The sequence below is a fragment of the Embiotoca jacksoni genome, unplaced genomic scaffold, assembly GCF_022577435.1.
Source record: "Embiotoca jacksoni isolate LCO1_2020_lvr unplaced genomic scaffold, fEmbJac1.0.p SCAF_89, whole genome shotgun sequence".
Classification (NCBI taxonomy): domain Eukaryota; kingdom Metazoa; phylum Chordata; class Actinopteri; family Embiotocidae; genus Embiotoca; species Embiotoca jacksoni.
The window spans coordinates 335,836-358,335 of record NW_027185446.1 but is presented as its reverse complement, the minus strand read 5'-3'; the positions used below and the strand labels follow the sequence as shown (position 1 = coordinate 358,335).

The 22,500-nt window shown below is 44.9% G+C and overlaps 4 protein-coding genes across 7 annotated transcripts in view; 3 read left to right on the top strand and 1 right to left on the bottom strand.

Moving 5' to 3' along the window:
- Positions 1 to 539, top strand: part of zc3h18 (zinc finger CCCH-type containing 18) — a 29,526-nt gene extending 28,987 nt beyond the window's left edge. For all 4 annotated transcript variants that reach the window (XM_069139989.1, XM_069139988.1, XM_069139986.1 and 1 more), the window contains one exon: positions 1 to 539. This exon is cut by the window's left edge and continues 423 nt beyond it. The gene's annotated coding sequence lies outside the window, so the exon portion shown is untranslated.
- A 6,883-nt stretch (positions 540 to 7,422) lies between these two features.
- Positions 7,423 to 9,869, top strand: il17c (interleukin 17c). The gene is made up of 3 exons (XM_069140026.1): positions 7,423 to 7,588; positions 7,672 to 7,904; positions 9,298 to 9,869. The coding sequence occupies exons 1-3, from the start codon at positions 7,493 to 7,495 to the stop codon at positions 9,542 to 9,544; spliced, it is 576 nt and encodes a 191-aa protein (XP_068996127.1). The 5' UTR covers positions 7,423 to 7,492; the 3' UTR covers positions 9,545 to 9,869.
- A 1,465-nt stretch (positions 9,870 to 11,334) lies between these two features.
- On the bottom strand, positions 11,335 to 20,724 carry utp4 (UTP4 small subunit processome component). The gene is made up of 17 exons (XM_069140005.1): positions 20,644 to 20,724; positions 19,869 to 20,033; positions 19,316 to 19,504; positions 19,148 to 19,232; positions 18,978 to 19,067; positions 18,687 to 18,898; positions 18,383 to 18,554; positions 18,208 to 18,299; positions 17,996 to 18,092; positions 15,276 to 15,340; positions 14,926 to 15,048; positions 14,555 to 14,711; positions 14,305 to 14,411; positions 14,131 to 14,226; positions 12,864 to 13,049; positions 12,439 to 12,549; positions 11,335 to 11,525 (listed from the first exon to the last, which is right to left on the bottom strand). Exons 2-17 carry the CDS (start codon positions 20,025 to 20,027, stop codon positions 11,409 to 11,411), a joined length of 2,058 nt encoding a protein of 685 aa, XP_068996106.1. The 5' UTR covers positions 20,028 to 20,033; positions 20,644 to 20,724; the 3' UTR covers positions 11,335 to 11,408.
- Positions 20,725 to 20,869: 145 nt separating this feature from the next.
- Positions 20,870 to 22,500, top strand: part of chtf8 (CTF8, chromosome transmission fidelity factor 8 homolog (S. cerevisiae)) — a 1,911-nt gene continuing 280 nt past the window's right edge. The window contains exons 1-3 of the mRNA XM_069140006.1: positions 20,870 to 20,951; positions 21,819 to 21,942; positions 22,146 to 22,500. The exon at positions 22,146 to 22,500 is cut by the window's right edge and continues 280 nt beyond it. Of these exons, the coding sequence (XP_068996107.1) occupies positions 20,932 to 20,951; positions 21,819 to 21,942; positions 22,146 to 22,397 (396 nt within the window). The 5' untranslated portion in view covers positions 20,870 to 20,931 and the 3' untranslated portion in view covers positions 22,398 to 22,500. The remainder of the gene's footprint in view (positions 20,952 to 21,818; positions 21,943 to 22,145) is intronic.

Here is a 22,500-nt window from a genome sequence, read left to right as displayed (position 1 = left end):
GCCGCGGGCGCGTGGAGAGGGAGGGACGTCTCCGGAGAGGAGCTCACTTCCTGTCGGTCCAGAAGCAGGCGGTGCTCTCGGTCACCTCGTCGCTCCTCCAGCAGAGAGGAAGCATCTTCCTCCTGCGACACATTTACACACAGCGAGCCTTCCTCTGTTGCTCCGCCCCCTTTTATCGTCTTCTGTTTCCTGTGTGGAGCGGCGGGACTGCTGACTCAGCTCTTCTTCACAGCGCTTCTTTGTACAAACCTGCGAGTTGTTCAGCCGTGACGAGCCGGTTCCGTTGGTTCCGTCTCACCGTGTACAATAACAACATCCTTTATGATTCTAGACAGCAGTGATGTGAAGTTTTGATTCTTCTTCTTTTTTTTTAAACATTTTGTTTTCTTCTTAGCTCTTAAGTGATGAATTAAAGTTTTTTTCGTGTCACATTTTTAGTTGGAGGAGTTTGAGAGGTGGAACGGAGACATTTAGAGACAAGATGTGTCTTTGCTTTTGTGACAAAAGCCTTCTAAATAAACTATTTTGATAAAGAGAAAGTCCTCCATGTGGTGCTTCTCAGGACGGGGGGGGGGGCGCCGGTGCAGCGGCTCCGTGAGGAAGATGTTGTATACGTCTATTCACGCTGTTTGTTGAGACGCCGGTTGACTCACCACGTTGAGCAACATCTGTGACGCCTCGTCTCCTTTGTGTTGATCAGCGAGTTCAAACCGGTTCGACGCAGAACAACAAACACGTAACTTTCCATGATCGGATTTGAGCTCGAGGTTTCTCACCTCGACGTGCAGTTCGGTTCCATCAATCTTTACGAAGGTGGAGAGTTAAAGTTCGCCAACCCACACAAATGTTTCACAATAAAAGCCTCATTCACTCTCTACTGAGATGCTTAATGAGGGCTTTTAATTTGAAAGGGACACAGGAAGTTTTGATCTTGTGTAATGCAGTAACTTCAACAGGGCAAACGGTAGTGGATCAAAACGAGGCCTCGAGTTCACGTCAATCTAATAAAACACCGTAAATGTCAATATGACAACTTCGTTTTTATTGACTTGGAAGTTTGTCGGATCTTCAATCGCTTAAATATTCAAATTAATTTCAGATGGATCAAGAGAACTCTGAATATTTGTTTTCCTCACTTAGGAAACAAACTGTTTGGTAGCGTAACGTCGTCTGTCGGGCAGCTCGACACCTTCCAACGTGGATTCATCCTAAAAACAGTTTACTTCTGTTTATGCAACACTCGCTAACATCGTCAGGAAATCACTGAACCTTTATATAAAACATGAAACGTTCTATTTATGATCCATTTCTAAAGATTGGTCTCAGATCTAACGGAGAAAATCCACGTAAAGTGTTGCTAAATGGACAAATGCTTTCATGGTTTTGTTTTTTTAATTAATGATTTGTTTAAAAAAAAATGAGTATTCATAGCAGCAGAGAACCTCGAGACCTCCTGTCATCGTCCGATCAGCTGATCTCCTGCTGCTGTATATCCGGTTCTTCCTCTGGTTTTTTCCCGACCTGTTAAGATCCTGTTTTTACTTCCTGATGTCAGTCGGACATTTTGAAAAACAAAAATAAACTGATGTCTTTTAGAAAGCAGTTTTGTTTTGTCCGATCTTCTAGAAGAATTTAAACCAGCACTTTGTGACCTTCCTCCCTGAACAGAAACCACTTCTGCATTTAAATATTAATGTTTGAGGACGATCGAAGAGTTCAAATTATAACACTGAAGTAAAAGCTGCTGAAAATTTTGCTTTCTAACAAAAACATGAAGATTTCGTCGGTCTGATTTTGAACTTTTGAGAACTTTAGTTGATTTATTTTTGTGGAAGAGCCGATTATGATGAATCGTTTTGCATCTCAGACATCGCTCCAAACAGCTGACCTTTATCTCGGCCACAAATTTGTTTAGTTTTTCATAAGTGGGACTCGACTGTGTAAACAGCGCCGGCAGCGTTCCCTGTGGAAAGGAAACACTTTTATTGCACTAATATGAGACATTCCCAGTTTTGAATCTCTGCGTTCGTTGGTTAAAGACGTGCAGAGTTGAAACTACGGCGGTAACGTGAAGGTTTGATCTAAAGCTGAAGAATCAACGTCCATATTCACCTCATGAATCTATAAACGTGCCGTAACACAAGTAAAAGGCGTATTAATGTAAATATTCACGTCGGACCAGAGATGCTGAAGTCGTGTCTCAAAGTCTGAAAATGGAGCTCATAAATGTTCAAAAGTAACGTTTTAGTTTTGTCCTCTACGAACCTTTAGTGGAGTTCTCCTTAGAGATGTTTTAGTGGAGTTCTCCTTAGAGATGTTTTAGTCCAGTTCTCCTTAGAGATGTTTTAGTGGAGTTCTCCTTAGAGATGTTTTAGTCCAGTTCTCCTTAGAGATGTTTTAGTGGAGTTCTCCTTAGAGATATTTTAGTGGAGTTCTCCTTAGAGATGTTTTAGTCCAGTTCTCCTTAGAGATGTTTTAGTGGAGTTCTCCTTAGAGATGTTTTAGTGGAGTTCTCCTTAGAGATGTTTTAGTCCAGTTCTCCTTAGAGATGTTTTAGTCCAGTTCTCCTTGGAGATGTTTTAGTGGAGTTCTCCTTAGAGATGTTTTAGTCCAGTTCTCCTTAGAGATATTTTAGTCCAGTTCTCCTTAGAGATGTTTTAGTCCAGTTCTCCTTGGAGATGTTTTAGTCCAGTTCTCCTTAGAGATGTTTTAGTGGAGTTCTCCTTAGAGATGTTTTAGTCCAGTTCTCCTTAGAGATGTTTTAGTGGAGTTCTCCTTAGAGATATTTTAGTCCAGTTCTCCTTAGAGATGTTTTAGTGGAGTTCTCCTTAGAGATGTTTTAGTCCAGTTCTCCTTGGAGATGTTTTAGTGGAGTTCTCCTTAGAGATGTTTTAGTCCAGTTCTCCTTAGAGATGTTTTAGTGGAGTTCTCCTTAGAGATGTTTTAGTCCAGTTCTCCTTAGAGATGTTTTAGTCCAGTTCTCCTTAGAGATGTTTTAGTGGAGTTCTCCTTAGAGATGTTTTAGTGGAGTTCTCCTTGGAGATGTTTTAGTCCAGTTCTCCTTGGAGATGTTTTAGTGGAGTTCTCCTTAGAGATGTTTTAGTCCAGTTCTCCTTAGAGATATTTTAGTCCAGTTCTCCTTAGAGATGTTTTAGTCCAGTTCTCCTTGGAGATGTTTTAGTCCAGTTCTCCTTGGAGATGTTTTAGTCCAGTTCTCCTTAGAGATGTTTTAGTGGAGTTCTCCTTAGAGATGTTTTAGTCCAGTTCTCCTTAGAGATATTTTAGTCCAGTTCTCCTTAGAGATGTTTTAGTGGAGTTCTCCTTAGAGATGTTTTAGTCCAGTTCTCCTTGGAGATGTTTTAGTCCAGTTCTCCTTGGAGATGTTTTAGTCCAGTTCTCCTTAGAGATGTTTTAGTGGAGTTCTCCTTAGAGATGTTTTAGTCCAGTTCTCCTTAGAGATGTTTTAGTGGAGTTCTCCTTAGAGATGTTTTAGTGGAGTTCTCCTTAGAGATGTTTTAGTCCAGTTCTCCTTAGAGATGTTTTAGTCTGACATTTTAATCAAGTTTGTCTTTGCAACTTTTTAGCTGAGCTCTCTTTGATCAGATTTTAATCGAGTTGTCCTCATTAGAATTTAGTTGAGTTTTCCTCGGTGTCTGGCATCCAGTTGTAACCACGGTGGCTGACTCACAGGAAGTAGCTCCCCGTGGAGAGGAAGTGACGCCTCGGTCCTCCCGCGCGTCTGTTGACACGCTCGGTTTCACTGCAGTGGTACGTAACCCCCTGAAGGTGTGACGTCACTCCAACACTATAAAGTAAAGCTCGGCCCACATCTGATCCGAGGTCGAACCGCTGCTGTGACTCACATATCGGATCACTGAGACGACTGAGCTGAGAACATCTGAGCCGGAGAGACGACCGCTGCACTTCCTGTCTGAGTCCCAACACAGCTGTTCTCCAAGAGACAGCAATATTATTGATCAGTGACATCTGATCAGAAAGTCCTGACTTCTCTCTCTGAAAACACGCCGGCCGAGTCGAGCTGCAGGACTTCCTGTTTCAGAGGAAATTCACAGGAGGAAGTGTTTTATTTTGAAAGGTTCATCTGACTCTTCTGAAACTAATGTGATCACAGACATCAATTCACAAGTCACCAGTCAAAACCAACAAGTCACAAGTCAAAACCAACTAGTCACCAGTCAAAACCAACAAGTCACAAGTCAAAACCAACTAGTCACAAGTCAAAACCAACTAGTCACAAGTCAAAACCAACTAGTCACAAGTCAAAACCAACAAGTCACAAGTCAAAACCAACTAGTCACAAGTCAAAACCAACAAGTCACCAGTCAAAACCAACTAGTCACCAGTCAAAACCAACAAGTCACAAGTCAAAACCAACTAGTCACAAGTCAAAACCAACAAGTCACCAGTCAAAACCAACACATCCCAAGTCAAGACCAACTAGTCACAAGTCAAAACCAACAAGTCACAAGTCAAAACCAACAAATCACCAGTCAAAACCAACACATCCCAAGTCAAGACCAGCTAGTCACAAGTCAAAACCAACAAGTAACAAGTCAAAACCAACAAGTCACCAGTCAAAACCAACTAGTCACCAGTCAAAACCAACTAGTCACCAGTCAAAACCAACAAGTCACCAGTCAAAACCAACACATCCCAAGTCAAGACCAACTAGTCACAAGTCAAAACCAACAAGTGAAAACCAACAAGTCACTAGTCAAAACCAGCTAGTCACAAGTCAAAGCCAACTAGTCACAAGTCAAAACCAACAAGTGAAAACCAACAAGTCACTAGTCAAAACCAGCTAGTCACAAGTCAAAGCCAACTAGTCACAAGTCAAAATCAACAAGTCACACATCGAAACCAACACGTCCCAAGTCAAGACCAACAAGTCACCAGTCAAAACCAACACGTCCCAAGTCAAGACCAACTAGTTAAAACCAACAAGACACCAGTCAAAACCAATTAGTCACCAATCAACACCAACAAGTCACCAGTCAAAACCAACAGACTTGTGGTGACTGGTGACTACCAGGCAAAACCAACTAGTCACAAGTCAAAACCAACTAGTCGCCCGTCAAAACTGACTAGTCGCCAGTCAAAACCAACAAGTCACCAAACAAAACCAACTAGTCACAAGTCAAAACCAACTAGCCACCAGTCAAAACCAACACGTCCCAAGTCAAGACCAACTAGTTAAAACCAACAAGACACCAGTCAAAACCAATTAGTCACCAATCAACACCAACAAGTCACCAGTCAAAACCAACAGACTTGTGGTGACTGGTGACTACCAGGCAAAACCAACTAGTCACAAGTCAAAACCAACTAGTCGCCCGTCAAAACTGACTAGTCGCCAGTCAAAACCAACAAGTCACCAAACAAAACCAACTAGTCACAAGTCAAAACCAACTAGCCACCAGTCAAAACCAACTAGTCACAAGTCAAAACCAACAAGTCATAAGTCAATACTATCTAGTCTCAAGTCACTAGAGCTCAAGTCCCAGTTGAGTTTTGTCTTTTATAACATTATGAAGTTGAAGTCTAGTCTCGTTAACTCGATTAACTCGAGTCTGAATCGAGTCACATGACTCGAGGCCACACCTCTGCTGGGAGCCATGTACTTAAATCAAAACGTTACTGTGAGATACATGTTGACGATGTGATGACGTCGTTCTCATTATCTGATATTTCAGAGAGGAAACGGTTCTGAAATGTGGCTTTCAGAGGTCGTTGGTTTCCGGTTCCGTCGGTGCTCGTCGGACTCGTGGAGCTGCCGGTTTAACGTTTACGGTGTTTACGTGTGCTGAACGCCCTCCGACGGGAAGTTACCTCCGAATGCCCCTCAAACACTCCTGCTGGTGAGAGGACATCCCCTCCTCCTCTCCTCCCCTCCTCTTCCCCTCCTCCCCTCCTCTCCTCTTCCCCTCCTCTCCTCCTCCCCTCCTCCCCTCCTCTTCCCCTCCTCCCCTCCTCTCCTCCTCTCCTCTTCCCCTCCTCTCCTCCTCCCCTCCTCCCCTCCTCCTCACATCCATGAAATGTTCCCCTGCTGCTACTTTCAGAGCTCGTTCATCCACACATTTCACCTACGTTGTGTTCTGGAGCCACGGATACGTCCTGGAGGAGGTTCCTGACGTAAACATCACTCTGTAAAACTCTGAAGGCCTTTTCCTGTCAGGTCTTAAAGGTCTAAACTGTTTCACTGAATTATTTGAATTGAAGATGGGAGACGTGAAGCCCCACAAACGCTTCATGTCTTCATGTCTGTTCGAGACTACGAACATATTAATAAACGGTTGAAGCTTTTTATAGAGCCGTGAAGTAAGACTCATTTTGGTCCGGTCCTGAACAGGAAGTGACGCCTCGACCGTTTCTCTTTTCCGACAACTGCGGATAAAAGGATGAAATCTGAAAGGTCAGAGGTCATCTCCCCGGTTGACTCGTCGTCCTCTGGGCTCGGCAGTGTGGGAAGACTCTCAGGTCTCATTACAGATCAGCAGAGTTTCTTACAAAGACAACAATGAAGTCTTTCTCCGGCCTCCACAAAGGTTTTTCTAGCGATCGCCGTCACCTCATCTCCTCGAAGCACCGCGTCACTCGGTCGGACAACAAACTGCCGGAAAAACTCCCGGCAGAAGATCCAGGAGGAGAAGATCCAAATCCCTCCGGAGAATTGATTTATTCATCTTAGACAAGTTAAAAACCTCCTGCACATGTTAAAGAGCTTTTATATTCTTTATTTTTCACATTTGATTCTCTTACAAACACAAAGTTGTTGATGCATTTTGTTTCTCTTCGCGTATTTTTTCTTCTTCATCAGCGTTTATACGTTTTCTGAATTAAAGTTCACACTTTTGTTTTTAGAAGTTTTATTGGTTCTGATGTAAATAAATCATTTATTTCTTATATATCTTAACTCGAAAGGGGAAAAACATCACATTATGGTCCTTGGTTTATTCGTGAGACCCGGGTTAAGGTTAGGTAAAGAGGTAAACAGACATCAGCGCCCCCTACAGACATTTTAAAGAAATCTGCTTTAAATAAGAAATCGGGTCTAAAAAAACAAAATCTTAAAAGCAACTTTTAAAGTCTCTGAACACGTTTAAATATCCCTTCCTAGTTCACTGTTAACTTCCATCTCTCTCTGCAGCGCCCCCTGCTGTCCACAGTCTGTTTAAAGGGAAACCAGCTGCTCAGGAATTCAAACCAAATTCTGAATCAAACTGAATTATTAACAATTTATCCGAAATAAAAATACATGAAATTAGAAGTTTAAAATTAAACTTCTGTTTTGTTCAATACCATTTAAATCCTCAGTTATTCCGTGTCTTACATTTCCATGCAGATGATGTGTGCGCGTGTGTGCGCGCGCGGGCAGCCCTCTACCTGCAGCAGCCTCCTCTCCCTCCGCGAAGAGGAAGTCCAAGTGCGGAGCCGCGTTTCCATTTCCTCATGCCGCCGGTTTTTCCCAGATATGTCCATAAATAGCCCAATGGAGACTCAAAAGCAGCGCGAAAGTTCTTGTAAACAGTCTTTCAGAGAAAACCGACGCAGGATGGACATGAAGCAGGTGAGTGGCACGCGCACCGCCCCGGAGCGGACAGGTCAGCTGGTCGGTCTCCATCACCTCACCGTGTGTCTGCTCCTCCACAGATTCTCTTCTTCGCGCTGCTCCTCGTGCCCGCGTGGACCTGTAAGATGTTCCGGTGCTACAACGACACCGAGCTGACCGGAGCAGCGGAGCGGAAGCTGCGGAGCCACTACCCGCAGCCCGCCGAGCCCTCACCTACGGCGGCGCGTCACGTGACCCTCTCCTGTCCAGTAGCGCAGCTATCCAGCGCCTCCACGGCGGTCCGGGACAGGTCCCTGTCCCCGTGGACATACGTGTAAGTGACCTCATCCACATCCTGACCGTAAGATGCTGCACAGACAGGAGGTCAGGGACTTTTAATTTGACGCCAGAGTCTCAGTAGAAGATTACAGGGAATCCTTTCAAAATAAGAGCGGAATATTTCCCCCTTTGAATATTTATATTTAAAAATACATATTTGAAACATGTTAAAACAGAGGAGCAGGTCAGATGGAGATTTTGAGGAAAGCTGATGCTCATCAAACACTGAACCCTGCAGCGGGAACTCTTAGCTTCTCTGGGATTTATTTATTTCTAGACTTGAACTCTCAGAAACCATCAGTGAGCTCATGAAGGCACATTTATGAGCTCACTGATCAAGTTGAATATTTACTTGGGGAAGTTGTGTGTAGGTGGGAGGAGGGGGGAGGGGGGGAGTGGCGATGTGCAGGGATGCTTCCGTTCGATCACGTGACTTTCATTTTATTTCATTTTCACGACCTGAAAAAAAAACCCAGCAAAAAATGATGAATAATCAGTTTTAATAGAGCAACTAAATATCTTACCTGAGAGATGTTAGAGGTCAGAGGTCAAACCTTTTTAAAATGATGTTCAGGCATCCAGAGTGATTGCATGTGAGGTAACAGTGCAGCCATAAAAAACACCTCCTCCTGAAGCTGCAGATGAATGGAATATTTGCACTTCCATGTTTGCGTTGTGATTTGGCTTTCGGTTCAACGGCGCTCTTTCACGGGAGGGAAAGTCCCGCTTCAGCTGTTTGGATGACGTCATTGCCGCTCTTCTATTAACTGTTCGTCCGCGATGATGAAACTTCATCTCTTCAGGAACTCACTGAATAAACCTTCAACTTGAATCACAAAATGTTAACAAACTTTATTTTGTTTTCTGGATTGTCCTCCTCCAGTAATCTGAAGTTAGGATCCAAATCCACAACAGAACCACATCAGAACCAGTAGAACTGAACTGATCAGCTGATCACTTGTTTTTCTGATCTTAAAAAGTAGTTTGTCTTTAAAATGTGAATATTTGCTGCTTTTCTCGGCTCACTGACATTTTTCGTAGGTTTAAACCACATTTTACTCTCTGAATGTTTTTACAACATTTTCACTTGAATTTGTCGGTTTTCTGTTCGTTCGTTTGAAAACATCCAAATCAAACTGATAAATAAATAAAAAACATTTTTAACAAATAAGAGACAAATTTGATCCTTCAGGATTAAAGTATTCTGCATAGTTATCAACTCTGAGGTCGACGTTTTCTATTTAAACTAAACCAGTTAAAACATTTTGCTGCAGATGAAATGATGTCTGAAGGATCTTTGTTGTTTTAAAGTTAATCAGAGGACGACGAAGAGACACAAAGCAGTTTAAAAAAAGTGCTTTAAGTGACTCCTCCCCCTCCCTCTACAGGCAGCAGCCCATGCCGGACCACTTCCCCTCCTCCTACACCAAGGCGGTGTGTCTGTGTGCCGGATGCATCCAGATCGGGGAGGACGGCGTGGTGGAGAGTCACGACTACAACTCGGCGGAGGTGGTGCAGGACCGAGTGTTCCTGAAGAGGGAGCTCTGCAGCGACGGGGGGAGTTACTCCCTCAGGCCGGTCAGCATAAAGGTGGTGGTGGGCTGTACCTGCGTCAGAGCCAGCTCCGCCTCCTAGAGAGGGACCATCCAGACCCGCTGTGACGCCACAGCTCACGTTGTGCTTGTTTTAAAATGCACCAAGTCTGACTCGGGGGTGTCGAGTCCTTTGGGGGGATTCGGGACTTCGACACCTCCGGGATCCTTAACGAGGCTTCAGAAGTCTGTTTTTATTGGCCTATTTATTGTCATGACGATGATGTCATCCTTTTTGCTCTTCATTTATTTACAGCTCGGCTCAGTGCAGCTCCTGTAAACGACTTGTTTTCATACTGATGGCCGTCCATTGAACATAACAGCTATTGTATAGTTATTTTTATAGCAGTAATAATAATATTTGAATATTGATCTATTTATTTGTTTTGTTTTGTATGTGAACACTTTGTATTTATTCCTGTTGCAGATTTTTTTGTCCCAGTGGGACTTTTTAAAGTTCAGCTTCTTTGAAGCCAAATAAATGATACTGTTGTTTTAAAAGGTTTCTGTGTTCAGAGGTGATTCTGGAGAGGAAGCAGGTGAGCGGCAGGTCAGCTGATGATCAGACCCTCGATGCTCCGCCTCCTCCAACAGTCCAAACACTCACTGTATATTCAAGACTGACCTTTTTAACCCGGCCTTTAATTCAATGTAATTTATTAAATGTTTGAATCTATTTAACATGATATTCATATTTATATTTATATATACTTTTAAGTGAGTTTTATAGATTTTTTTGGAACTATTTATTGACACATTTGAGTTGGTTTTATTAGTTGGTATAACTATACTTTTTTTTTTTCAAGACATTTGTATGAAAGGTGCCATAAAAATAAAATCTGACTGAATGATTGATTGATTAATAATCATCCTTCTGTTTCTGTCCATAAATAGTGTGTTGTCACATTTCACTCTGAGATTATCAATCTAGCAGGAAAAAATAAGTAGGATTTATAAATGAATTGAATCAGAGTCCTGACAGCTGAGCTGCTGTTTGTTATCACATAATGTAAAAAAATCTTTGGGTAAAAACTTATTTAAATTATTATTAAAATTTTCTGGAAAGTTTCTAAAACAAGATGATTGATTTACAACTAAAAACGGAGCATCTCGTGTTGTTTCTGTTTATAAAGTTTTTATTTGAATTTGTTGGCTGTGAAAAAGAAAAAGCAGAAAAAGCCTCTTCATTTCATTTTTAAATAAGTAAAACTTTTCTCGTCACGTCTCCTGCAGATCTGCTCTGAATAAAATCTCCAGCAGCTCCACAGCACTGAAGTTAAATGGTGCTAAAGTAGCTCAGCAGCGCCCCCTGCTGTCTGCAGACCAGCTCCACCATCGCAGTTCACACCACTTCCTGTCTGTGTTGCATGCTGGGAGTTTGCTGTGCGTGGGCGTTTGGGGGGGGGGGGGGGGGGTCGTGTCCCCCCATTATTGAAAAATACCAATCTGCCCCCCAGTACGGAGTAGAAAATATGGTAAATATTTTTTTCGAATAAAGAATAAAAAGTTGATCCTGGTTAGCGTCGTCAACAGGAGACCTGATGGGAAACGTAGTGTGACTTCTTTATGATATTTTAGACGACATGCATGTTGTCTAAAAACAAGTCCGAATGTCGTCCGAAATATCATTAAAAAAAAAGCCATCTAAACATTCTTTTAAACACACACAGCTGAACCTTTTCATTTATTTTCTCTTTTAAAAATGTAACCAGAAGTAATTCAGTCATATTTACAGACAAACCTTCACTGCCGGTTTCTACACTTTAAGGAAACTAAGAAAAAAACAGAACAAATGTGTAAAAATAATCAATAAATCCAGAAGAGTCACATAGCTAACAGTTAATAGTTCTTTTTATTTCTTTATCAAAACATCTCTAACAAACGGGAGCCTCCTGAGACCTGGACGTCTATGTGGCGAACTTCTTCTGGCGGACAGGCGCAGGCAGCTGAGACAGGATGTCCATCAGGGGGCGCTCCACCACCACCAGAGAGTTGTCGTCCAGCAGGCTCACACACAGGAGGTGCTGCGGGACCAAACCCAAACATCACATTACATGACATTTCATTTATCTGACTCTTTTATCCAAAGACTTACAATCAGTTCATTTCAACCATGAGGGTTCAAAACCAGAACAACAATCAAGAAAATACAATTTCTTCCAGAAAGCCAAACTACAAAGTTCTATCAGGAAGTTCTATTTTAAGATACTAAAGTTCTACTGTTCAAGGTAAAGGAGGAGGAGGAGGAAGAGGAGAAGGAGGAAGAGGAGGAGGAGGAGGAGAAGGAGGAGAAGGAGGAGCGGAGTAGTGTGAGTGAATCTAGGAGGTTAAAGAAACATCATCAGGATGAAGGGGAGATAAATATTTAATATCAAAGAACTTTGTTTAATTGAATTAAACAACTCAATCAGCATCTCGATGTTTGCTACCAAACGTTCCTGCTAATTCCACCGAGCGTCATCTTTCTACTGATCAGAGTTTTTCGTGATAGTTGCGATGAAAAGTGATTTTTGCTGCAACTTTCCCCCCAAAAATGTGCAGTTTTTGGGGGTTTAATTGCTGGAATTAGCAATGAAGTTTAGGTGGAGGATGAGAGGAGCGAGGAGTTAGTTTAGTTGATAAAGTGAGTTTTATTTTGAAAGGCTGACTGTGTCTTAGAAGAGCTTCTACTGAGGAACTTGGTATTTTTGTGGAAAAAAAAAATGTACAAGCTGCTGTAAATATTGAAGAAATGGCCTGAATTTGTGTTAATTTCTGCGTTCAGCTCGTAACTGAAAGATGTAAAAGTTGCTGCTGTCTTTTTCCAGACGGACAGATGAGGCGTCTCCAGCGGTTCTGTTCTGGTTCTGGACAAACTAAAAGACTTTGAGCCTCCGTCAGCTGCAGGAAGAACACGATTCAACATCTGGAACTCTGAGCTCTGCCTCTTTAACCCACCTGGAAGTTCTTGCAGATCTTGAAGGCGTGGCTGTGTCGGCTCCGCTCCGCCACAGGAAGACTCCTCAGGGTCATCTGGTTGTAGAGCAGCGTCTTGGCTTCAGGAAGCGGCTGCAAGTCCACACAAACACAAAAATATGCAGTTAGAGATCTTCTGTCAAGTTAAAAACAAACAATCTAGTTTAACTAATGACAAAACAGTGAAAGACACATCTGAGTTCTCCCACGTTTTCCTCTGGTGCCGTGATGTTTAAATAAAATCAAAGATTTGAATTGTTGGTGTTATTATCTTTGTGTTTGTCTCTACTTCTATCTTACAACCAGTAAATGTAGAAAAACTCTCCAGTGTATTTACAGAATTAAAAAACTAGAAAAGAAGCTGTTGTCCTCATGAAGTCTGCAGGTTTCATATTAAGAGGACGCACCAGACTCTGGTCGATGATGCAGAACATGAAGGTGTCGTGCAGGATGATGTGCGCCGGGTTGGTGGGGTTGAAGGTGACGTGTGTGACGGGCGTGTCTCTCTCCGTCCACAGAGGGTGGAGGCCGAGTTTCTGCAGCCGCCGGCTCCACTCGGTGAATTCCTTCTGCAGCAGCGAGAACTCAAAGATCTGTTCAACGACAACACCGACGTCAACACGACAGTCACAACGAGGCCTTTAGAGTTGGTGTGAAATATAAATACAAACACAATGTGAAGATTCATTTTGAATTTGATGGCAGCAACACATCTCTAAAAAGTTGTGACAGGATCAACAAAAGATGGAAAAAATACAGCTGGTGGAACATCTGACAACTAATGAGGTTACCATGGCAACAGATCAGTAACATTATTGGGTATAAAAAGATGATTTCAGAGAGGCAGAGTCTCTCAGCAGTGAAGATGGGGAGAGGTTCACCACTCTGAAAGACTGTGTTGGAAAATAGTTCAACAATCTAAGAATAATGTTCCTCAACGTAAAACTACAAAGAATTAGTGGATTTCATCGTCTACGGTTCATAATATCATTAAAAGATTCAGAGAATCTGGAGAAATCTCTGAACACAAGGGACAAGGCTGGAAACCAATATTGGATGGTGGTGATCTTCGGGCCCTCAGGCAGCACTGCATTAAAAACACACTATTCTGGAGTGGAAATCACTGCATGGGCTCAGGAACACTTGTGAAAACCATCGTCTGTGAACACAGTTCATCGCTGCGTCCACAAATGATGTTAAAACTCTCCAAAGAAGAAACCAGATAGAAACATGATCCATAAACACCGCCACCTTCTCTGGACCGAGATCATTGAAGATGGACTGAGGTGAAGTGGACAACTGTCCTGAGGTCTGATGGATCACAATCTGAGATTCTGTTTGGAAATCATGGACGCTGCATCCTCCAGGTTAAAGAGGAGAGGGACCATCCAGCTTGTTATCAGCTCAGTTCTAAAGCCAGCATCTGTGATGGTACAGGATGCATTAGTGCACATGGCATGGGTAGCTTGAACATCTGGAAGGAAGCATTAATGCTGAATGATATATATTCCACTTTCAAAACTCCAGAAACTGGTCTCCTCAGTTCCCAAAGGTTTCCAGAGTGTTGTTAAAAGAAGAGTTGATGCAGCTCAGTGGTGAACATGATCCTGGAACAACTTTATAGAGACGTGTTGTAGATCAGAACCAGGAAGTACTCAAACATGGACAGTTCACCTGCTGGTCGGCGTGCACCGAGATCAGGCTGCTGGTCGTCGGGTGGATGGCGATGGCGGTGGGACAGGAGCTGTACACTGGAACCGTGCAGTGGAGCTGCAGGCAGACAGACAGATTTATGCTTTGACTGCTGTTGCCATGGTTACTGATGACTCCTCATACGCCTGAGCTCACCTTCATCTTGTGGAGGTCGTAGACATGGATCTCACAGTCTGTGTTCGCCGCCGCGAGCCATTTACCGTCGTCACTGGCAACCAGCAGGTGGACCGGCTGTCTGGAGCCTGGACACACACACACACACACACACACACACACACACACACACACACACACACACACACACACACACACACACACACATTTCATTCATTAACAGAGATGAAGCTCACCGTTACCCAGAATCCCCGGAGCCACGAGGCCTCACCTGACTTGTGTCTGAAGGTGTGCAGGTGTTTGCACTCCGTCCGCTCGAGGCCGACGACGACGACGGACGACTGACTGGAGGAGGCGAAGAGTCGGGAGGAGTCAGAGGAGAAGTGGAGCTGCTGCACCGAACGCAGCTCCTTCGGCAGTCTGGACACCTGGAGGGAGGAAGAGGAGGAGGAGGGAGGAAGAGGATGTGGAGGGAGGAAGAGGAGGAGGGAGGAAGAAGAGGAGGTGGAGGGAGGAAGAGGAGGTGGAGGGAGGAAGAAGAAGAGGAGGTGGACAACCTTCATCAAGCTGAAGTGTTGTCATGTTTCTATGATGAAGCTTCCATCCAGAGATGAAGATCATGCCTCGGGACTGAGAGCTCACCCTGCTGATGCTGATGTTGTTGTCGTCGTGCTGCAGGCGGTACAGACGGACGCTGGACACCGTGGAGTAGGACAGCCAGCCGCCGCACGGAGACACAGCGCTGCAGCAGATGTGGTCCTCGCCCTGCAGGGGGCAGCAGAGAGTCAGCGTCGAACAGGACACTAAGACAGGTGGAGGAGAAGCGGAGGTCTCTGTCGGACCTCCTGGATCCACTGCTGACATCTGAACAATCAGCTGACTGAAGCCGTTTGGATCAGCTGGTAATTAACGGTTCATAAAAGTGTTCGTAGCTTCCAGGTCTGAACAATGAGGTCGTTACACAACATGAACACAGTTAAACATGAACACACCTTCCTCTTCAGCTGGATCAGTTTCTCTGGTTTCCTCTTCACAGTCAGAGACTCTCCAGGTTTTCCTGTTGACACAATGAACAGCTGCAGTTAAACTACCATCCCATAATCATCACTCCTCCTGCTGTTTGGTAACTTGAGTGTAGCTGGTTTACAGCGTCTTTGAGTATCCTGGAAATATAAATAAAATCTAGTATTATTATTATTATAATAATAATAATGTGACTCTGTCAGTAGTTCTTCTCTCTGTGTCAGTAGTTCTTCTTCTCTGTGTCAGTAGTTCTTCTTCTCTGTGTCAGTAGTTCTTCTCTCTGTGTCAGTAGTTCTTCTTCTCTGTGTCAGTAGTTCTTCTTCTCTGTGTCAGTAGTTCTCTCTGTGTGTCAGTAGTTCTTCTCTGTGTCAGTAGTTCCTCTCTGTGTCAGTAGTTCCTCTCTGTGTCAGTAGTTCTTCTCTGTGTGAGTAGTTCCTCTCTGTGTCAGTAGTTCTTCTCTGTGTGAGTAGTTCCTCTCTGTGTCAGTAGTTCTTCTTCTCTGTGTCAGTAGTTCTTCTTCTCTGTGTCAGTAGTTCTCTCTCTGTGTCAGTAGTTCCTCTCTGTCAGTAGTTCTCTCTCTGTGTCAGTAGTTCTTCTCTGTGTCAGTAGTTCCTCTCTGTGTGAGTAGTTCCTCTCTGTGTCAGTAGTTCTTCTCTGTGTGAGTAGTTCCTCTCTGTGTCAGTAGTTTCTCTCTGTGTCAGTAGTTCTTCTCTCTGTGTCAGTAGTTCTTCTTCTCTGTGTCAGTAGTTCTCTCTCTGTGTCAGTAGTTCCTCTCTGTCAGTAGTTCTCTCTCTCTGTCAGTAGTTCTCTCTCTGTGTCAGTAGTTCTTCTTCTCTGTGTCAGTAGTTCTTCTTCTCTGTGTCAGTAGTTCTCTCTCTGTGTCAGTAGTTCTCTCTCTGTGTCAGTAGTTCTTCTCTGTGTCAGTAGTTCTCTCTCTGTGTCAGTAGTTCTTCTCTGTGTCAGTAGTTCTCTCTCTGTGTCAGTAGTTCCTCTCTGTGTGAGTAGTTCTTCTCTCTGTGTCAGTAGTTCTCTCTCTGTGTCAGTAGTTCTTCTTCTCTGTCAGTAGTTCCTCTCTGTGTCAGTAGTTCTCTCTCTGTGTCAGTAGTTCTTCTTCTCTGTGTCAGTAGTTCTTCTCTGTGTGAGTAGTTCCTCTCTGTCAGTAGTTCTTCTCTGTGTCAGTGGTTCATTTCTGTGTCAGTAGTTCTTCTTCTCTGTGTCAGTAGTTCCTCTCTCTGTGTCAGTAGTTCTCTCTCTGTGTCAGTAGTTCTTCTTCTCTGTGTCAGTAGTTCTCTCTCTGTGTCAGTAGTTCTTCTTCTCTGTCAGTAGTTCTCTCTCTGTGTCAGTAGTTCTTCTTCTCTGTGTCAGTAGTTCTTCTCTCTGTGTCAGTAGTTCTCTCTCTGTGTCAGTAGTTCTCTCTCTGTGTCAGTAGTTCTTCTCTCTGTGTCAGTAGTTCTCTCTCTGTGTCAGTAGTTCCTCTCTGTGTGAGTAGTTCCTCTGTGTGTCAGTAGTTCTTCTCTGTGTGAGTAGTTCCTCTCTGTGTCAGTAGTTCCTCTGTGTCAGTAGTTCTCTCTCTGTGTCAGTAGTTCTTCTTGTTTGTGTCAGTAGTTCTTCTTCTCTGTGTCAGTAGTTCCTCTCTGTGTCAGTAGTTCTCTCTGTGTCAGTAGTTCTCTCTCTCTGTCAGTAGTTCTTCTCTGTGTCAGTAGTTCCTCTCTGTGTCAGTAGTTTCTCTCTGTGTCAGTAGTTCTTCTCTCTGTGTCAGTAGTTCTTCTTCTCTGTGTCAGTAGTTCTCTCTGTCAGTAGTTCCTCTCTGTGTCAGTAGTTCTCTCTGTGTCAGTAGTTCTCTCTCTCTGTCAGTAGTTCTTCTCTGTGTCAGTAGTTCCTCTCTGTGTCAGTAGTTTCTCTCTGTGTCAGTAGTTCTCTCTCTGTGTCAGTAGTTCTTCTTCTCTCTGTCAGTAGTTCTCTCTCTGTGTCAGTAGTTCTTCTCTGTGTCAGCAGTTCTCTCTCTGTGTCAGTAGTTCTCTCTCTGTGTCAGCAGTTCCTCTCTGTGTGAGTAGTTCTTCTCTCTGTGTCAGTAGTTCTCTCTCTGTGTCAGTAGTTCTCTCTCTGTGTCAGTAGTTCTTCTTCTCTGTCAGTAGTTCTCTCTCTGTGTCAGTAGTTCTTCTTCTCTGTCAGTAGTTCTCTCTCTGTGTCAGTAGTTCTTCTTCTCTGTGTCAGTAGTTCTTCTCTCTGTGTCAGTAGTTCTCTCTCTGTGTCAGTAGTTCTCTCTCTGTGTCAGTAGTTCTTCTCTGTGTCAGTAGTTCTTCTCTGTGTGAGTAGTTTCTCTCTGTGTCAGTAGTTCTTCTCTCTGTGTCAGTAGTTCTTCTTCTCTGTGTCAGTAGTTCTCTCTGTCAGTAGTTCCTCTCTGTCAGTAGTTCCTCTCTGTCAGTAGTTCTCTCTCTGTGTCAGTAGTTCTTCTTCTCTCTGTCAGTAGTTCTCTCTCTGTGTCAGTAGTTCTTCTCTGTGTCAGCAGTTCTCTCTGTGTCAGTAGTTCTTCTTCTCTGTGTCAGTAGTTCCTCTCTGTGTCAGTAGTTCTCTCTCTGTGTCAGTAGTTCTTCTTGTCTGTGTCAGTAGTTCTCTCTCTGTGTCAGTAGTTCTCTCTGTGTCAGTAGTTCTCTCTCTGTGTCAGTAGTTCCTCTCTTGTTTTCCTCACCATGTCCATCACTGTCTCCGAGCCTCCACAGCTCCAGATGTTCGGGGAACTGGAAGAGCAGCAGTCCGGCTTTCTTCGCACAACCGACCAGGCTTCTCTGGAAGGAAGGACGGACAGACGGAGGTGAGCACGTTGCCATGGTAACAGCAATGACCGTGCAGCGGCCGTACAGGTGATCTCTGACATAAAATAACCGTCTGAAGCGGACTCACGTGTGGGAACGTGATTTTGCGCAGCGCCGCCTCCTGCGTGTTCTTCTCCACTTTGTCCAGCAGGGGGCGCACCACCAGCTGGGTGTCCATCCCTGAAACAACAACACACCCATGAATGACCTGGTTTCATGATCTCACGCCACACGGACGGACACACGGCAGCTTCCTCACTGACCTCCCGACACCACGGCTGTGTCCGTGTGAGCGAGCGCCCGCACGTCGTGCGAGTGGTTCTTAAAGGTTCTGGTTCTGACCCAATCCTTCTCCTGCCGGTCCGCCGAGGACGACAGGAACTGGAACTGGACGACGGTTCCCTCCGACGTCCCGGCGATCACGCTGCTCTCGTCCTGTCGAAGAGAGACATCAGTGAGGAGGACAAGACTGGGACCAGGACCTGGAGTCACAACAGAAGCCGGACCTGGAGCCATACCAGGACCTGAACTAAGGTCCAGACCAGGACCTGCAGCGTCGTGTCTCACCTGCGACACCGACAGAGCCAGGACGTCCCACTTAGTGACCAGGTGAGTTCTGACCAGCGTCCCGGTGAGTCCGTCCCAGACCTGGACCTTCCCCGCCGAGTCGCCGCTGACGACGGTGTGGTCGGACAGGAAGAGGACGCTCCACACCACCACCTCCCGGCTCCGGGACGTCCCGACGCCTCTCTCCACCAGCAGCCGGTGGGTGGCGCGGCCTGAAGGGAAGAGACACACGTCCACATGTTGTCCTCTGGAGTTCCGTCTCAATGCTCTGTCCCGTCAGGACGGACTCACCTGTCTCCACGTCAAAGATCCGGATCATGTCCATCATTCCGGCAGCGATCAGAGAGCCGGAGGGATGCCAGGACAGAGACAGGATCCGACCTGCAGGGACAGAGACGAGAGACCGTCACCGCTGTTCTTCCTGTGACGATAGCCGGGTCGTCCTCAGAACCTCTTCTCACCTTTCTGCCTGTCGAGGTTCTTCTGGAACTGGATCCTGTCCTCCAGGACGTCGAACATCTTCACTGTCCCGTCCTCACAGCCGACCTGATGCAGAAAACAGATTTAAATCACAGCTAAAGGACCGGTTCTGGTTCTGGTTCTAACGCGGCAGACGTCTCTGGACTGACCGCCAACTGCGTCCCCTGGTCGTTGGTGCCGAGGGTCCAGACGGGTCCTCCGTAGGCGTCCACGGTGTAGCGCGGCCGCTGGTTCTCCAGGTCGTACTCCGTGATCTCCCCGTTCAGACCGGCGCTGAAGAGCCGCCGGCCCGCCCAGCACAGAGCCTCCACCGCCCGGCCGGCGCCGCCCGGGATCACCTGGGCAGAAAAACCCAAACGGGTTCGAGGTCAGATCCTCCAGGTCCCAAAAAAACAACCCGGAGACTCTTAAAGTCTCAGACTGTCACCATGGTAACCAAAGTGTTCTTGATTATCCGATCTGGGTTTTTTTTTTAATTTAAAGTGACAGAAAACATTAAAAATAAACGTCGTCGGGACTTTCTGAACCCACAAACCAACATATTCAAACCGTTTGATCAAATATTCACATTAAAGACGCTGATAAGGAACTTATTTAAAAGTCTGTTCCGATTATCAATGATTTCAAGGTTTGTGGGGAAACGAAGGTTCGGCTGTCCGGTGCAGTCGGAGTCGGTTCCGGTTCCGGTTCCTCCTCGCTCACCTTCTCCTGGAAGTAGTTGTCGGAGGAGTTGAGCACCTCCACGGCTCCGTCGGCCCGCGCCGCCGCCAGCCGCTCCGTCCGCCGGCTGAAGGCCACCGCCCGCACGGCGCTGGGCGTGAAGTCGAAGAACCGAACCCGGTGCACCCGGAACTCTCCCATGATCCGCTGACGACCACAAAACACAACATCACCGGGCTGACCGGCGGCGGCCTCCGGTCACCGGGCTGACCGGCGGCGGCCTCCGGTCACCGGGCTGACCGGCCGGTTCCCTCACCGGGAACGTTTGAACCAACCGGCAGGTCGATTCATAAAAACTACCGTTGTTCCGGAAGTACCGATGAAGCCCGTAAAGACTCGTCTACCGATGAAGATGAAGATGAAGATGAACTGAAACATTTTTAAGGTGCGACGCCATTGAGCCGCGGGCCGCCATCTTTGTTTTGATCCAGAAACGGAGGCGCATCTTTTGGGAAACGAGTTCAAAATATGTTAAAATACTCAATGAAGTGACCATTGTTTTCACGCGGATAGTTTGATAAGTCTTTGGATATTCTGAAAAAACAGTCAGGAAACCGCTGCTTGTTTTAAAAAGCTTCCTGTCGGTTAACTAAGTTTTAGAAACCTGCAGGTTTAGCTCAGTGACCGGAACTAACGGAACTAACTGAACTAACTGAACTAACTGAACTAACTGAACTAACGGAACTAACAGTCCACCAACAAACCAGAACCCCGCCCGCTTCAACAGTCCCGGTCATCGATATAAAACCGTATTTACCGCCGCGTTTCTTCACAGTCGCTCAACTTTCTTCTGTTTCACCGACACGCTTGAAAACAACGGGACCCACGTTGATGACCCTTGAACCGGAACTGAAACTGACTAAGAGCAACGGAAGTACGTCATCACGTTGAGCGTACGCACAAGCAGGCGGGAAATAAATCCGGAATGTAAAACTCGGTTTGTGTCGAAGCTGCTCGTTTGGAGCATTTTAACGTTAATATTCTGATAAATAATCGATTTATTCACGTTAATGTTACCGGACACTGTTTGTTTTCTGACGGGACGATGGTTCAAATAGTCATCAGGTGAGAACCGTAAACTTTACCTGTTATTACCCGATAATAAATGTGTTGTTAGCAGTTCATACGCAGAAGTTAGTGAGTTTAATACAAGAATCAAAAGGTAAAACCTCAAGTTGTATTTATGAAGTGCGTGAGTGGAAGTTGGTGCATGCCGAACTGAAAAGCAACACGATTGGTATTAAACATGTTCTTGTTTTTTACATCATGTCTACTTCCACTCAGTGTCCGTGTAAATGGAGGAAGTTCACGATATTTGAATGGAGTTTGGTGCGTTGACGGAATGAAGGTGTTTACAGTCTTAAAGTCTGCAAAAACTTTGAGTTCAGTTTCCTCACAAGTTATTAAAAAGTCTCACATTTCACATATAAAGGTCTTAAACATATTTCCAGCCTGCTGGAGGCAAAACATGAATTATACAAAGTTTTAAATGATGTGATTTAACAAATAAACCTGACTTGACTTTAAAATATACTCAGCGTTTTTAATATTTTAAATTTTCTTCTGATAAATTGTTGTTGTCAGGGCTGATGATAATTTGCATAGTTTGGTCAGAACACCTGTCGTACTTACAGTACAAATAAAATGCAGGAAAACATCTTCTGTCCGACTAACTTATCAATAACACTGTTTGTTGTTGTTTGTTTAATTTGTTGCACTGTTTTGTTTTGTTTAATTTAATATAATTTTTTATATTGTATATTGTACATTTTTTTTATATTTAATATTTTTGACTACCCCTATCTTTTATTCTGTTATTTGTATTGATTTTCCCTGTATCCCAAAATATTAAATTAATTATGAGTTGTCACAGTAAAGTAAACTTTATGGTCGGAAACCTGCAGAAACTCTTCCTGCCTGTTTTTCCTGCAGAGGCAGCGTGGACGGCTGCAGTCCTCCGGAGTGGCTGCAGGTGGAGCTGCAGGGAGAGATCATGTCCAGACACAACTCTGGTCTGGCAGGAAACGTGATGGGAGACCTGCTCTACACCAAAGAGGTGCACGACAGACAGAAAAATATCATTTAGATATTTGATGGAAGAATCCTGGACTGGAACCGGACTGAATCTAATCTGTGTACAAATGAAACGGTCCAAAAATGAACCCACTGCTCCGTCCCGTTCTGTAGCTCAAACAAAAGTCATTTTTTCAAGTTTTTAAGTTCACTCAGTGTAACTGCTCTTCTTACTCCCTCCACCAGGGGGTGCCGGTGCTGATCGTCGGTCATCACATTCTCTACGGGAAGCAGGTCAAACTGGAGAAGCCCTTCGCCGTCCTCACCAAGCAATCGAGCCGATCGCAGGATGGCGACGATGCCACGCAGGTCGCCATGGAGACGGACCAGCAAGGACTCGCCTCCACGTCGTACTCCGTGTACGCGCTCATTAAACGGAAGCTGATCTTCAAGACGCGCCCCAAACCCATCATCACTAACGTACCAAAGAAGGTGTAGCGGAGCACCGCCTCTTTAACGACTGCACGACGACCCCGAGAATCAAACTGTTTGAGATGAGTAATAAAAGCTGGGATGTCAGTTTGATGTCTCAGCGACAGGA